Here is a 16,120-nt window from a genome sequence, read left to right on the forward strand (position 1 = left end):
ATCTTTATTGGCACTCCAGTGTCAGTGGTGATAGAATAGGGGCCACAGCCTGGCCGAGTTTAGCCTTTGATGCCAAGCTTGGATCTCCGCGAGTCATGCCACGCTCCGCGCATGAGTCAATCGAGACAAGGACACATTTACCCACATCGATATATAACTATATAACTCGTTAGTTATACATGTACATATAGATTTTGGCACTGCAACATCTCGTTCTCTGCAATCATCCGTGTTTGGAGATGTAAGTACTGAGTGCATCAACAGGATCTGCCCCGAGTCTTTGTCCTGGAAGGGCCGACGACAGCAAAACCAGCGCCCCAAGCTACTCCTCCATTATGTATCTGTCCCCAGCCTTCTCCATGGCTTTGTGCCTGTTCTACTGTGAGATTGCCACGGATATCAGTGTTTTCGATATCCTCAGGTGACAACAACGCTCCGTACTCCCCACAGACTCACTGTCAGGCCATGGCAGCCATGACAAATCTACCAGTATCAATCGACTCAGTCAGATATCACCACCACGGTGCTGGACAGTGGGCGAAATCGGTGGGAATTTATATCAGTCCTTTTTTTCGAGGTCTCTAAAGAGAAATACGATATACACGGGTTCTCAGCGCGGATACTACCCTAGCAGCATCCAGCACTGGCCACCCGCGCTCTTCATGGGGCCTTCGCTTTCATTGAGAGTTCAGTCAACCAAGCGGGGTCCCGAGGAATGAAGCGGCAGTCGTACATCCGAGGCGCAGCGACCAGTTCGTCGAGGACGTCTGAGAAACGAACGCCATCGATGACGGGGAACCTCGCGTTCTTATCGACCTTGGGGTCCGCCAGTCTCATCTCAAAGGCCAGCGTCAGACGGACCAAAAACGCGGACATGAGACGGTTACTCAAGGCCATGGCGGGGCAAATCCGGCCGCCCGCGCCGAAGGACACATGTGGCAAGGGCGAGGTATCGCCGAGAAAGCGTGTCGGGTTGAACGACCAGGCGTCGGCGCCGTAGTGGGCCGGGTCGTGGTTGGCCTGTTGCGCGTTCATGTAGACGGCGGTGCCGCGGGGGATCTTGGCAGACTTGTACTGCACATCCTTGGTCGTCTGGCGTGGCGCGCTGTACGGCGTGACGGTGAAGAAGCGAAGGCCTTCTTTGTACAGAGATGTGACCAGGGGCACTTTCTCCTCCCGAAACGCCATGGACCAGGCCAGGTCGCGGTCCCCCCCGTACACGTCCAAGATGGCCTGATACATTGTGGACTGGAAGCCAATTCCTTCTGGAGAAGCGAGCCAGGCGACGCACTGATAGATGCCCGTGGCGATGGTGTCAGGAGCGGCCTGAAGCAAGGACAGACACGTGCCGTGGATCTCCTCCTCAGAGAGCTTGTCGGATCCCAGAGACGAGACGACGCAGTTGACGTGGCCTTCCTCCCGGACGCGATCCAGGTAGGCGTTGTAGATCTGGTGAACGTGGGCGGCGCGCACTTGGACTGCCGCCTCGGCTGTCTTTTTGGTGCTCGACCACTCTGGCAGCCAGCGTAAGAACTTGATATAGTGGCGGAAATTGGCTGTCGACGCCCGTACGGCGGTGATGTCGAGGATCGATTGCAGAAACGAGTCCATGAAGGCCTCGTCGAACTGGCCATACCGCACGCCGTACGTCAGCGACAGGCCCAGGTCGAAGATGACGGTACGCAGCTTCGGGTAGAGATTGATGAGGCCCGAGTCGGCGGCCAGGAGGGAGAACACCAGCCCCTCGGACGACGGTTCCAGGAGTCGATAGTATTCCGGCCACATGCTCTTGCCTAGGGCCTTGAGGGACGCCGCCCGACACCGCCGGATCTGGTCGGTGAGCGATGATCCGGTGATGTCGACGCCGACCTTGTCCAGGAAGCCCGGCTGGGCGGGCCGGTCAACCAGGGCGGGAGATTGGTTCACCCACAGCTCCCGCACCGCCGTGAACGTGTTGACCACAACCGTCACCTGGTCGCCGATCCGGCAGGAGATCAGGTCCGACTTGGTCGCCCGTGCCCACCGGGAATACATGGTGGCATCGTTCTCCCCACGTCGTCCACCCAACAGGTGTAGATGTCCTATCACCGGCAAGGCCCCAGGCGCCTCCGAGATGCCTTCAAGGCTGGCATGGGACCTGTCGTTCTGGAGATGTTTCTGGCACAATGTCAGTCCTGTCGTGGACTAACGCAAAGAGTGCTAAAGTCGGCTTCTTCACCACGTACCCAGGCAACGGAGAGAATGATGCCCAGCAACAAGATCCCCAGGACCAAATACTTGGGAGTTGTGATGGCCAGTTCCGCCATCATCGGGGGTATCAGCAACGCCATCGTTCTTCTTCGAGAATGTGGGTTTTACGACAAAGTCACCACCAAGACGGCAGGTTCTTCCAAAGATGTCGCTCCGATATCTTTATGGTCCCAAATGCCATGCTGCTGACTCGTTCGATTCCTATACCTGCGTGCTGTTCTCCATCGTATCCTTATCTCGGAAGAACCGAGGGATCGGAAAGACGACTAGCTGCCTACAAGACCCACAACTTCACCCATTCTCCACTCTACTTGGAGTTAGTATGGATGGAGGGTTGTCTTCTCACTGCCTAGTTGGTCCTATATGGACCCACTGTTCTGCTCGCTAGGAGTGTTATCTCTGCGATTTTGTGATTGGTCGCTGACGACTGAGACAAGATGAACGGCTCCGCGTCTCTCGGGACAAGACTCAACAGTGTCCAAGCGCCACCATGCTTCGGACTTGGCGCGGAAACAGTGCACCAGGCCGACAAGCCATGGGCAGAATGCTCTGTCTCTCATGGCCGGACCAACGTCGAGTCTCCGACTTCGTGACGACGATGAGAAAGCCTCTGAGAAAGGCGAGAAGGCGAAGAAAGAAAATGGGCCAACAAAAGCACTTCCCCCAGCCTATACGTGCCTTCTACCTTATCACCTCCTATCCCGAATCGAGCGAGCGGGTGACTGGTCCTTGGAGTCATGGCGCAAACGATGGACAGCATTGTCGAAACTCTGGACATGCCATTGATCATCCCTCTCGCCCCTGAAGGCGACGATAGCGCAACGAACCTTGAGACATTCCCCACTGCTCCTGCTCCTGCCTGCTTCCAGGTTCCCGACGTGGAAGAACTCTCGATCGACCAAGTCCACGTCAACTACCTGCGCCGTGCGTACACGAGTCGGTCTCTGGTCGAGGGCTTCCTGACGCGGATCCGGGCCCTCGATCAGGACGGACCCAAGCTGAACAGCATCGTCACCGTGTCGCCCACGGTGCTGCGGGAAGCAGAAGAGCTCGACGCTGTGTTTGCGAAGACGTCTCGCTTCGTCGGTCCCCTTCACGGCATCCCCGTGGTCGTCAAGGACCAATTCGACACGGCCGGGTTGCGCACGAGCTATGGATCTGTGACGGCGTCGGACAATGTCCCGGACCGGGATGCAGAGGTGGTCAGAAGACTGAAGGAAGCAGGTGCCCTCATTCTGGCCAAAACCACCATGCCCGGTACGTTGGTTACTCACCCACATCCCTTGCTTGGGCCTCCGCAGCCAGCTACCCGCTCGGCAAGACTGATTGATAATGAGTTGCAGACTGGGCGACATCCTTCTATTCCACTTCCTCGGTTTCTGGGATCACCCGCAACCCGTACGATCTGTCAAGAGATACCGGAGGCTCGAGCAGCGGCACCGCAGCCGCCGTGGCAGCCAGTCTGGCCGTTGTGGGCGTTGGGGGCGACACGGCCGGGTCGATCAGACTGCCGTGCTCGTGGTGCAGCTTGGTCGGGTTGAAATGCACGCCGGGCCTGGTCGACTGTTCTGGAGCCTCCCCTCTGATCGGGGCGTTTGACTCGGCCGGGCCCATGGCACGATCGGTCAAGGACGCGGCCATCATGCTGGACGTCATTTCCGAGCAGAGAGCACCGCTTGCTCAAGGCTACGCGAGCCACCTCGACGCACAGCGCTTGCGGCATGCACGGTTAGGGGTCTTGACGTCGGCCTTTGGCGACGACGCCGATCCGCCCAGTCGCGACGTGAACCGGGTCCTCTGGACCGCGCTCGACAAGGTCCAACAAGCAGGCTGTACGTTGGTGCCCGTCAATCTCCCCACACTCAACGACAAGCTCAACCTCACGCCGGGGCTGTACGAGACGTCCCGCGCGGCGCTCGACGGCTTCATGGCCCAGAGACCCGCGCTTCGAGGGATGACCTGTTCGAAGCTGGTCTCGGATCATCTCTTCCATCCCGCGTGCGACCTGATCCGAACCATCGCCTCCATTTCCCCCGCTGGCAGCCAGATTCTCCCGGAGGAAGGGGGCCCAACCCCCACGCCCGCGCACGATCTCGGACCCCTACAACAGGTCCTTCTCGAGGCCATGGAGCGCGAATCGCTGGCGGCGCTGGTCTACCCGGTGGCACAGATCCCCGCGGTCAAGCACGCACAGGCGCTGGCCGGGTCTTTGGAGACCTTCGTCCTGCCGACCAACACCTTTCTCGCGGCGCAGGCGTCATTGCCGGCCATCACAGTTCCAGCGGGCAGCACAAGGACGACGTCGTCGTCGGGCGAGGGCGAAGGAGGGTTGCCTGTCGGGATCGAGATGCTTGGCCGCCAGTTCTCCGAGCAGGTGTTGCTGGACCTGGCGTATGGGTTTGAATGCGTGGTCAAGGGTCGGACGACGCCGAAGTTCATCGGGTCATGATCTATTCTATCCTGTTCCGTCCTATCTATCTATCCGTCTTCTCTTGAAGGAAGGAAGGGAGGGAGGGAGGGAGGGAGGAGAGCGGCACAATATAGCGGCAATACAGGTGGTGATGGCCCTGCATATGATGAGTACCGTTGTGCACATGCATACATCAACTAGGGGAGGAAACCCCCGAATAGACATAGACAGCGTGCATCTAGATATAGAACAGCGGCATCGTGCTTTGCAGTGTCGATCATTCATCCACTCATTCACTCATTCACTCACTCACACAGCTGCCGAAGATACGTATCTAACCCGGGCGACGTGTGGGTCATGCCCTCGATCAAGCCCCAATTGTTCAAGTCGTCGTCGTCATCGTCTTCCAGAAAGTTTGTTTCCGAGAACGCAATTAAGTGCGAATGCGAATGCGATGATGGCGACGAGTCCGTTGGTCTGTTGTTGTCGTTGTTGTTGTTATTGTATGTCTGTGTCTGTTCCACGATCTCGACGGTCTGCTGCTGCTGTCTAACATGGGACACGCCAATCTTGGATGGAGTCAGTCCAGGAGGAGGAAGAGGAAGAGATTGCTGTTGCGGTGGTTGTTGGTGTTGGTTATGGTGGCTCGGGCGATCAGAACCACCACCATTGTGATTGAATTGTTCTCCAGCAATCTCAGTGAGAATATGTGTGAAGTTCAGCAGGCATCCGTCAGCGTCATCATCATCGTGCTCCTCCCCCAACTGACGAATCGTGGACTGAAAGTCGTCGTCGTTGTTCAACGTCGCGATCTGTTGGCGCGGGACGTGCTGTGCGTTACGGCCGACGTGGTCCAGCACCTTGTGCCGCACAAGTTCAAAGGCGTCCCGGTATTTCTTGGCCGTCACGGTGCGGAGCCGTTCCACCATCACGAACAGCACAACACTACACGCCGAGACGTCGTCGTTGACCGAGGCCATGGAGAATTCCTGGGGTGAGGCCCAGACGCAATACACCAGCGTAATGCCTACAGCCCATGACAAGTCAGACAGTGCATCAACAACGAGGAGGAATGCAACCCACCGGCCATAAAGACACTTTGGAGGGACATCATCGAGTACGCGATTGACATGGACTGGTGCAGTCGTTTGTAGGTTTGGCAGAGGTTGCCGCACGCCGTGGCGCAGGGTTTCAGATATCTCGGGTTGGAACCGAAGCCAGCGATCTGGGGGTAGAGAAGAAGGCGGACACATTTCCAGAAGAAGATCATCTGCGTGTCAAGTATTAGTTGGGCCAGTCATGCTTTCGTCAGCGAGGAGTGGGAGGTTTCTGTACATAGTAGTCAACTCCATCAAACGGAACATTTTCTTGGTCGGTCGCGGTGTATGCATCCCGCGGGATCAGCGTTTGCCAACGTCCCAGCTTGGCCAGAATTCTTTCCACCTCCTCCGTGGGGGTCTGCTCGGAACGGTCGACGCGATACACGGTCTGCTGGACTTCCGACTCGATCTTACGGAGCCGCACGATGTGATTGAAAGCCGACATGGGTGTCCCCGTATCTGGAGCACGGGTGGGTTCTGCACCGTTTGCTTTGGCCAGCAACTCTGGGTCTGAGACGTGTTCCTCAACTTCCAGCGGAAGAGGAATGTCAATATCTCGGTCGGATATTCCTGTGGGTCGGCCCAGTGGCATGGACACTTGGACGTCAAAGGCGTAACACGACCAAAAGATGCGTTTTCTCATTTCATCGTCGATGGTTCGCCACGTATCGGGTTTGCCTTTGCGGTGAAGGCCCAGGTCAATGGCGATCAACAAGGCCAGGCGACAATATGCCCAGGCACCGACACCGGCAGACGTTCGCAGCGAGTAGATGGCCAAGAGCATGAGGGCCTGGACGGACCGGATATCTCGATATTGCAACAGTTCATCGACGTGCTCGTGGGCCAGTGCGTAGTGTCGCTCGGGCTGGAGATTTCCCACGGGACCCGTTGTGTGGAGGAACTGGCCTGCAACAGCATACACCAAGTGCAGCATCGTATACTCATAGTTGTCGAGGTTGCTATTTCGCTTCGCATGCACTTCTCGGATCCAGGTGGAATGCAAGACCGGCCAGTGAGTGGCCACGTATTTCATGTAGCCGTTGAGCAACTGGTCGAGAACGGCAGAGTCGAAGGCCGCCAAGTTTTGCGTCTTGAGGGGACCCCTTGCGATGGGAGCCAGGGCTTCCTGAGGCGGGAAGGCCGCTTTCCTTGCCTTTTTGGACGGGGATCGTGACTGACTTTGGGGTGCCCTGGGCTCCTGGACAATGTCACCGATGAGCCTTCCGATGGAAATGTACGACGAAGCACCAATGTAACCTCCGTTGGCGTCGAGCGAGAGGTCCCGGAGGAGGTCGGTCATGGAATCGACCCCACGAGTGTCATCTTCCAGTTTGCGCTTTTCGACCAACGGTTCGGGTGTCTCATCCAGACCCTCGGGCGTTTCTTGGCCTGGTTGATGATCTTCCAGCACATACTTTCTGGACTGGACTGAGAATGGAGTCACAGGGATCTCAGATTCGTGAAACCCCTTTTGTTGAATGTACGCCTCGAGGTCGGCGATGCGTTGCTCCAGACATCGGATGTATTGGTTTTTCCCGAACGGCATGGGCTTGTCTGGGATTTTGTACTCGCAGGCGATCCCGAGCGAGGCACACTTCGCACAGCTCGGGAACTCGCCATTGCACTTGCAAGATGCGTGTCAGATATACACCCACGTGAAGGACGATGCCTTGACTGGTTGACCAACGAACGCTCACCTTCTGCTTGCGAGACTTACATCTCTGACAAGCGACAACAACCCTTGGCTCTCGTGGGCGTTTCGGGCCCGTTAGTGGGATGACATCCATAGTAGCTCGTGCCTTACTCGTCTTGATCCTACATCGACAGTAGCTGGGGGGTGTCTCTGGTTTGTTAGACTCGATTGGATCGATTGAAGAGAAAGAAAACTAGCTATGCCATAAGATAGGGCTACATGACATTAAGCCATCAATACGTGACCGGCCCGCCAGAGACTATGGTACGGCAACGTAGTTCTCTATGTCTCTCCCACCCGTGTTATCGGGGCCGAGGTGGACGACGCAAAAGTCCAGACTCTTATCAGTGAGTGGATCCGAGTTCGGGTTGATGAAAGGGAGACTAGTTGGGATGGCGGAGAGTGAAGCCGGCTTCCGAGCGATCATTGTGCCCTCCCTACGCACATGTACAAGGGGGCCTAGGAGTCGACTGGATCATGAAGGGTTGAGGGGCCTGTAACTCGATAGAAAATGTGACTGCAAGTAACGATGATGGAGGAGTTGAAAGCGCCGTCGAGGTGGAGGGCAAGTGCACGTGACTGCACGTGACCTTGTCGGCGGATCCACTTCGACCACTCCCCAGCATTCACTTATTACTGCATAGTACGAACTCACCAAGAGCTAGTGAAGCCCAAAATACCAGTCATCAAGCCGCAGTGGAGCAGACTGGCCAGGTGAGCCGTTCGCTTAACAAGCCCGAGGCAATGGCTGAGCCTGTGGGTCTGATAGCCACCCATATCACCATATCCAGCTATCGGCAGGATGCAAGGTTCCCGATGCGGTCGGCAACTTGTCCACCAGCCGATCTCCCCAAGGCTGTGGTGCGCATAGAATACAAGGACATAGATCAGACTTGATGACCCCGGCGCTCTGAGATGGGAAGAACATCATCCATAACCACCTGGTACATCCATCTATCTTTCGTTATTCTCATCCCTGCTCTGGCCACCTCGTCACCATGACTGACAGCGTCAATAAAATGCCCGAACCTGAGATCGGGGAGCATCAGTCGGCAGACTCCATCCAAGACCAATATGGTGAAAAGACAGCGGGGACCGTCGACGACCTGGAGACGTTCAAGGTCGCAGATGGAGCCGTCAACTTCCGAAGTGTTGAATGGAAACGAGCTGCTGTCATCTTTCTCAAGAGTATTTGGAGACCCCCGATGCACGAACAAGAAGGGCATGTTCTAACTTCACCCATAGTTCAATTTTCCACTGGAGTTCTCAGTCTTCCTGTTGCCGTGAACGCTCTGGGTCGGTAGCACTCGTATTTTGCTGCTTATGGGAATCCAGAAGAATTGACACTGGAGTGTAATAGGGGCCGTTGGAGGGGCACTCTCCATCATTGCGTGGGGCGCCCTCAACTTCTGTGAGTCTTTCTCTCGGGGCTCAAAGCGAGTCAAACAAGATCGAAGCTCACTGTACCATGTGCCTAGACACCGCCATCATCCTGGGCAACTTCCGCAAGAATCATCCGGCGTGCTACAGTCTCGCAGATATGGCCAATGTGGTGGGAGGGGCCACAGCACGTGAACTCACCGATGCCCTCTTCATTGTGGCGTGAGTGCATTTATTCTGTATTCCTTAACCTGGACTAAACTGACATGGGAAACTGGTATCTAGGTGGGTGTTGTGCGCCGGTGCCGGAATTCTCGGAGTGTCCATCGCGCTGAATGCGCTCTCCACCCACGGCGCCTGCTCCGTCTGGTTCGGATTCGTGGGCATGATCATCACGGTGGCTACAGCCAGTCTTCGCAGATTGTCCAAGATCGGATGGCTGTCCTGGGTCGGAATGATATCCATTTTCGTGGCTGTCTTCATTGTGGTGTAAGCCATCGCCTCTCCTACGTGGCAGATCACCTTGCATTCTGACCCCATTCAACCAACCAGTGTCGGCGTTACGACTTTGGATCGTCCAGCGGCTGCACCAAAGGAAGGCGATTACGAGCTGGGATTCAAAGCAGTTGCGTATCCGACATTCGTCGCTGGCATCACGGCCTCGGCGACCATTTTCGTCTCGTCCGCTGGTGCCTCTGGCTTCTTACCCGTCATTGCAGAAATGCGTCGACCTAAGGAGTACAAGAAGGCCCTAATCTGGGCCTCGGTCTTCCTCAACGCGTGCTACTTGACCTTCTCCCTGGTGGTGTACGCCTACTGTGGCCAGTGGGTGGCCAGTCCCTCGCTCGGGGTAAGAGATCTCTCTATGCGCTCCGTTTACGAATACGTGAACCCGCATTCTGACTATATATCTCCCCACATTTTAGAGCGCCGGACCGACTATTAAAAAGGTTGCTTATGGTGTGGGCATCATCGGTTTGAGTGTTAGCGCCTGCCTTTTCCTTCATGTGAGTATTTCATCTCTACCTCGAGCTATACCTTTTGAGAGTGAACCATACTGACCCAACCCACGCCCCCAGCTTGCGGCTAAAAATCTCTTTGTTCGAATTCTTCGAGATTCCAGGCACTTGCAGACAAACTCTGTCGTGCACTGGAGTGTTTGGTTGTGAGTCTCCCCCCGGCTATTGTCTAACCCCCCTGTGAAATCCATACTCACCCAAAGTATGTCTGCCAGTGGCTGCACCATCTCCCTTGGCAGCATTGCCTTCATTCTGGCCGAAGCCGTTCCCATCTTCAACTACTTGATCGCTCTGGAAGGATCCGTCTGTTTTGCGCCCATGGCTATCATCCTGCCGGGGTGGTTTTGGCTGTATGACAACAAGTCGTTCCTCACCGGCACCATCTTCCAGAGGTCTGCTTATGTGGCCCACGTCGTTCTCGTCCTGATCGGAGGCCTCATGCTGGTCGGCGGGACCTATGGGACAGTGGTGCAAATCAAGGATGCGTACGCCGCGGGAATCATCGGTGAGTCCAGTCCCATGGATTGCTCTTTTCACCCTGTCGCAGGTGGTGAAGAACTCTCTCCTCGGCTAATGTGAATTGCGTACCATCTAGGCTCCGCCTTTTCCTGCGCCGATAACTCTGGCTCCGTTTGAACGGGATGATGTGGCTGCCCGAAGGGACGACTAGGATAGCCAGTGGGAATAGTTGGATGTATTTCAAGCAGCTGTACACGTCAAGATATTGGTACTGGTACTGTGCACCCTGTACTTGCACATTAGTACGTACATACAGCACGTGTATATAACGAATATAGATATGCCTGCTCCACGGCAATTGACAGAAGACCGGAAGCAAGCTTGCCCTGCCCGCAAAGCAGTAAATCGTTTTCACATGTTTTTTGCGCATTTCCGATACCATATGGATATGATATATTGGTTTGGTTCCATACATTGACTAATCCTCCGGACTAGCCAGTACTATACTATCACATACCCCCCATCGACGACCATGGCATGGCCGAGCACAAAAGACGCCTTGGTAGAGGACAGGAACAGCACACAGTCAACCACCTCGGACACTTTCCCCATGCGCTCGATGGGTGTGGACGTCACCTGGCCGGCCACGATCTGGTTGAACTCCTCGTCGCCGCGGGTCATGGGTGTGTCGATGAGCCCCGGGCAGACGCAATTCACGCGGATCCCCTTCGTGGCGTAGTCAATCGCGTCGGCACGGGTCAGGGCGATCACAGCGGCTTTCGACGCGGTGTAGGCGGCTATTTCGGTAAATTGCATTGCGCACATTAGACCTCTCGGGTTGCTTGCTTGCTTGCTTTGATAGAGGGGTTCGAGAAGAGAGAGAGAAAGGAGGGGAAAAGGTGAAGAGAGCTTACGAGCACACTTTCTGCCGACCAGACCCAGTTGACTCGCCGTGTTGACGATGCTCCCGCGCTGAGGTGTGCGGTCCGGATCATGCGAGGGCAGCGGTTCTTGGCGGGTCATGACCTTAAGCTCTGCACGACAGCAGAGGAAACAGCCCCGGTAATTCACCGCGTTGACGGCGTCAAAGTCCTGCGGGGTGGTGCCGAGCGTGTCCGCGCTGCGGCCGATGATGCCGGCATTGTTGACGCAGTAGTCGAGGCGGCCGAACTTGTCGACGACCGCCGTGACGAACGACTCGACGAACGACTCGGACGAGATGTCGCCTGGGATGGCCAGCATCTGGGTCTCTGGGTACAGTTTGACGATCTCGGCCGCGGTCTGGTGCAGGGCGGCAGCGTTGTGGTCGGTCATGGCGATTCGGCGGCATCCTGCAGATGCAAACCCTCTCGCGACGCCGGCGCCGATGCCTGAAAAGGGGAGAGAGATTGTATTGTTAGTTTTGAGCTGGCTGTTGCTTCTGGAACCAATAGATATATAAAAAGAGGTCACAAGTAACTTGATATGAATTTGGTATATGCAGTATATCCAAAGAATGCCGTCTTTTTCATACCTTGAGCAGCACCAGTCACCAGGGCGACTCCTGGAAACAGATTCTCCACCGACATTGTTTTGTTGTTCTGGAAATGTGATGCCTGCTCTAAGAGGAGGAGGGAATGACTGTAATTGGTTGAACTGTAACTGATGCGAGTCTGTGGTCGGTCAGTCAGTCGTTGTGACCATTAATTGCTCTTATCAACTCCAGCCAAAGTTTTGTTGTCTCCGGTTCTGTCGGCCCAGAAGCTAGTTTCCGAGCCCTTTACATTGCAAAGGGAATCAGAAACGTAGGCTACATTCTGATCCGGATGTTGTCTCTGGATAACCTGTTATTAGTTCTAGCATTTCTAATGGCACTCTCCCTTTCCTTCGCATCTCCGTGTAGATTTTGTGTCAGTTCTAGTCCCCTCCTCCCGTGTTGATCTTACTTCTCTTCGCTTGTACCTGCGTTAGTCTTCGAGAGGACTGACCACAGGGGAGACGGAAACTCTTCGACTATCCACCAAAAGAGTAAGACATAATATTCTAAGGTTAATAACGATAATATCTGGCTGGGTAGATATGGTGAGTCCCCAAAGAGCTCTCAGCGACGAGCAGTTTTCCCGCCGCTTTACTGGCAACTGCAAACCCGCCAAGCTCGGAATCCCCACGAGTCATGCAATCCCCCCGGCATGACTCATGGCTCCTCGAAAAATTCTATGTGACGGATTGCTCGAAAACATCGTCTCAACCTTTAGCCGGCTCTTACAATGATAGATATACTCAAAGACCAGGGATAGCTCTGTTCCTGGGTCACCTGAGACGAGTTTTCCACGGAGCTGAGGGAGGGGGGCTCTGACATGGCCAGCAGATTATCTAGTGCGACGCGTCCAGATCATATAATATTGGCAGGTCGTGCCATTCTCCGTCACTCAATTTTCTCCAATAGTTCTTCTCTCCGCCTTCCGACTTTACCCTCTCAACTCTCGTCTCCCATAAGCCCGACTGCGATCAGGGCTGCCTCTGGAGCCAGCCTGGCCAGCAGAGGTGCTCGGTGCTCTCAAGAATCACTTGCCTGCTCCAGAACAGTCTCCACGACGCTGGGCCAATTCACGCCGCTCATCTCCTCCACCACCGGGGTCACACGAGCCGAACCTCTTCTGCCCTCACCGTCGCTACACTCACGGTCTTTCTCAAGTTCAGCACAAAAGAAGATGGGGGCTACAAAGATCGATGGGAAAGCCATTGCCCAGAAGATCAGAGAACGCCTGGCAACCGAGGTCCGCGACAAACAGAGTGTCAATCCGCGGTACAAGCCTTGTTTGAAAATCATCCAAGTCGGTGATCGGCCTGATTCGACTACCTATGTGCGGATGAAGCTGAAGGCAGCAGAGGAAGCGGGTATTGATTGTGCCCTGGTTCATCTTCCAGACTCCATTTCCGAACCCGAACTCTTGCAGCAGATCATTGACTTCAACAATGATCCTGCTGTCCATGGGATTCTCGTCCAGCTACCTATCCCCAAACATCTCTCAGAGCATACCATCACGTCTGCCGTCGTGGACGAAAAGGATGTGGATGGGTTTGGAGCGACAAACATTGGAGAGCTCGCAAAACGCGGCGGTAAACCTTTCTTCGTACCCTGCACTCCGAAGGGAGTCATGGTGTTGTTGCAAGAGAGTGGTGTCGATCCTCGGGGCAAAACGGCCGTTGTCCTCGGTCGTAGTGATATCGTGGGCAGTCCGGTCAGCTACCTTCTGAAGAATGCCGATGCGACGGTCATAGTCTGCCATTCCAAAACCCAAAACATCGCGGATGTGGTCAAGCAAGCTGATATCTTGGTTGCCGCCATTGGACAGCCAGCATTCGTCAAAGGTGACTGGTTGAAGCCAGGAGCGGTGGTCATCGACGTGGGCACAAACTACATCTCGGATCCGTCCAGGAGCTCGGGACAGCGCCTTGTCGGAGACGTTGAATTCGAGTCGGCTGTTCAGGTTGCTTCTCAGATCACCCCGGTCCCTGGTGGTGTTGGCCCGATGACAGTTGCCATGCTCATGCAGAACGTCGTCGATGCCGCTTCGGCTTACTTTGAGAGACTGAAAGCAAGACACGTCACTCCTTTACCGCTCAAGCTTGTCAAGCCCGTGCCGTCAGACATTGAAGTTTCAAGATCGCAGCATCCCCGGCACATCACTCAAATTGCCTCTGACATTGGCATCGCCCCTCACGAATTGGAACCGTATGGTGCCCACAAAGCCAAAGTGGACCTGTCCGTTCTTTCCAGGCTGGCACATCGGAGGGATGGAAAATATATCCTGGTTAGTGGTATTACTCCAACGCCACTGGGAGAAGGCAAATCCACCACGACCATGGGTCTTACGCAGGCCTTGGGGGCTCACTTGGGAAAAGTAGCATTTGCCAATGTCCGACAGCCAAGCATGGGACCGACCTTTGGCATCAAGGGTGGTGCTGCAGGTGGTGGCTATAGTCAGGTCATCCCCATGGACGAATTCAACCTTCATCTGACGGGTGACATCCACGCCATCACAGCCGCAAATAACCTGCTGGCTGCCGCCATTGACACACGCATGTTTCACGAATCTACACAGAAGGATGGGCCATTGTACAAAAGGCTGGTGCCCAGCAAGAAGGGCAAGCGCGAGTTCGCCCCGGTCATGCTTCGGAGACTGAAGAAGCTAGGGATAGACAAAACGAACCCCGACGACCTGACCGAGGACGAGATCAGGCGGTTTGCACGGCTCGACATTGATCCCGAGACCATCACTTGGAGGCGAGTCCTGGATGTCAACGACCGTCTTCTGCGAGGCATCACCATCGGTCAGGCTCCCACCGAGAAGGGCCACAGTAGACAGACAGCCTTCGACATTTCTGTTGCCAGCGAGTGCATGGCCATCCTGGCACTGAGCAACGACCTGCGAGACATGCGGGAGCGGCTTGGTCGAATAGTGATTGGGTCTTCGAAGGCGGGAGACCCTGTTACTTGTGATGACATTGGCGCCGGTGGTGCCCTCACCGCTCTCATGAAGGATGCTATCAAGCCTAATCTCATGCAGAGTTTGGAGGGAACCCCCGTTTTTGTCCATGCTGGGCCGTTCGCAAACATCAGCATCGGCAACAGCTCTATTCTCGCTGACAAGCTGGCACTCAAGCTTGCAGGAACGGAACCCGATGAAGATCACGAAGCCAAGGCTGGCTTTGTTGTCACCGAAGCGGGCTTTGATTTTACCATGGGCGGCGAACGGTTTTTCAATATCAAATGCCGAAACTCCGGTCTTGTTCCTGATGTCGTTGTCGTGGTGGCCACCATTCGAGCACTGAAGGTCCACGGCGGCGGTCCCGAGATTGTCGGATCTGCGCTCCCAGAAGCATACCGCACCGAAAACACGGAGATGTTGCGCGCGGGCTGCGTCAATCTCAAGAAGCACATTGCCAATGCCAAGTCCTACGGCATCCCCGTGGTAGTGGCGATCAACAAGTTCGACACCGACACCGAAGCCGAGCTCAAAGTGATTGAAGAGGAAGCCCTGGCCGCCGGTGCGGAAGCAGCGGTCCCCGCCAACCACTGGGCGGAAGGGGGTGCCGGTGCCGTCGACCTGGCCAAGGCCGTGATCGAGGCTTCGTCGAAGCCCAAGTCCTTCAAATTCCTCTACGATCTGGAGGGTACCGTGCAGGAGCGCATCGAGAAGATTGGAAAGGAGATGTACGGGGCCGGAGCGGTCGAGTTTAGCGAGCTGGCCCAGAAAAAGGTCGACATGTACACTAGACAGGGCTTTGGGAACCTGCCCATCTGCATCGCAAAGACTCAGTACTCGCTGAGCCACGACCCGGCCCTCAAGGGCGCGCCCACGGGCTTCACGGTCCCGATCCGGGACGTCAGATTGGCCGTCGGCGCAGGGTACCTGTACGCACTGGCCGCGGACATCCAGACCATTCCTGGTCTCCCGACAGCGCCGGGATATTTGAACGTTGATGTGGACCCCGAGACGGGCGAGATAGATGGGCTGTTCTAGATTGGCGTGGCATGGCGTGGCGCCAGCTTAAACAACCAAAAAGACCGAACGAACGAACGGGATTTACAGTACAGTATGCACGCGTGGCCTGCCTTGCCCTTTTTTTTTGTTTGACGACTTTCAACAACGAACTAACTCTTGAGATACCCCATTTCAACATCACTCTATGGGTGGTAGATAGATAGATAGATAGACAAAAGGGAATCAAATCCACTGGATCCAGACCTATCGATTCCCTGAACCCGTGTCTGCATGAGGCGAGAGCTGCTGTGCTGCACGCATGTCGGGCTGATATAGCCCGT

The 16,120-nt window shown here is 55.5% G+C and overlaps 6 protein-coding genes across 6 annotated transcripts; 3 read left to right on the forward strand and 3 right to left on the reverse strand.

Moving 5' to 3' along the window:
- Positions 1 to 660: 660 nt before the first annotated feature.
- Positions 661 to 2,330, reverse strand: AYL99_06261 (hypothetical protein; the record flags this gene model as incomplete). Its single annotated transcript, XM_018837771.1, has 2 exons — positions 661 to 2,157; positions 2,226 to 2,330. The coding sequence occupies 2 exons, from the start codon at positions 2,328 to 2,330 to the stop codon at positions 661 to 663; spliced, it is 1,602 nt and encodes a 533-aa protein (XP_018692331.1).
- Positions 2,331 to 2,987: 657 nt separating this feature from the next.
- AYL99_06262 (hypothetical protein) lies at positions 2,988 to 4,699 on the forward strand (the record flags this gene model as incomplete). The annotated part of the gene is made up of 2 exons (XM_018837772.1): positions 2,988 to 3,507; positions 3,594 to 4,699. 2 exons carry the CDS (start codon positions 2,988 to 2,990, stop codon positions 4,697 to 4,699), a joined length of 1,626 nt encoding a protein of 541 aa, XP_018692332.1.
- Positions 4,700 to 4,965: 266 nt separating this feature from the next.
- On the reverse strand, positions 4,966 to 7,547 carry AYL99_06263 (hypothetical protein; the record flags this gene model as incomplete). The annotated part of the gene is made up of 4 exons (XM_018837773.1): positions 4,966 to 5,687; positions 5,744 to 5,930; positions 5,996 to 7,384; positions 7,458 to 7,547. 4 exons carry the CDS (start codon positions 7,545 to 7,547, stop codon positions 4,966 to 4,968), a joined length of 2,388 nt encoding a protein of 795 aa, XP_018692333.1.
- A 904-nt stretch (positions 7,548 to 8,451) lies between these two features.
- On the forward strand, positions 8,452 to 10,488 carry AYL99_06264 (hypothetical protein; the record flags this gene model as incomplete). The annotated part of the gene is made up of 10 exons (XM_018837774.1): positions 8,452 to 8,641; positions 8,699 to 8,749; positions 8,814 to 8,864; positions 8,932 to 9,055; positions 9,119 to 9,322; positions 9,386 to 9,683; positions 9,760 to 9,840; positions 9,913 to 9,998; positions 10,068 to 10,357; positions 10,448 to 10,488. 10 exons carry the CDS (start codon positions 8,452 to 8,454, stop codon positions 10,486 to 10,488), a joined length of 1,416 nt encoding a protein of 471 aa, XP_018692334.1.
- A 63-nt stretch (positions 10,489 to 10,551) lies between these two features.
- Positions 10,552 to 11,879, reverse strand: AYL99_06265 (hypothetical protein; the record flags this gene model as incomplete). The annotated part of the gene is made up of 4 exons (XM_018837775.1): positions 10,552 to 10,597; positions 10,829 to 11,108; positions 11,226 to 11,681; positions 11,825 to 11,879. The coding sequence occupies 4 exons, from the start codon at positions 11,877 to 11,879 to the stop codon at positions 10,552 to 10,554; spliced, it is 837 nt and encodes a 278-aa protein (XP_018692335.1).
- Positions 11,880 to 13,001: 1,122 nt separating this feature from the next.
- AYL99_06266 (hypothetical protein) lies at positions 13,002 to 15,818 on the forward strand (the record flags this gene model as incomplete). Its single annotated transcript, XM_018837776.1, has 1 exon — positions 13,002 to 15,818. The coding sequence occupies one exon, from the start codon at positions 13,002 to 13,004 to the stop codon at positions 15,816 to 15,818; it is 2,817 nt and encodes a 938-aa protein (XP_018692336.1).
- Positions 15,819 to 16,120: the final 302 nt, after the last annotated feature.

The sequence above is a fragment of the Fonsecaea erecta genome (genome assembly GCF_001651985.1).
Source record: "Fonsecaea erecta strain CBS 125763 chromosome Unknown Scaff5, whole genome shotgun sequence".
NCBI lineage: Eukaryota > Fungi > Ascomycota > Eurotiomycetes > Chaetothyriales > Herpotrichiellaceae > Fonsecaea > Fonsecaea erecta.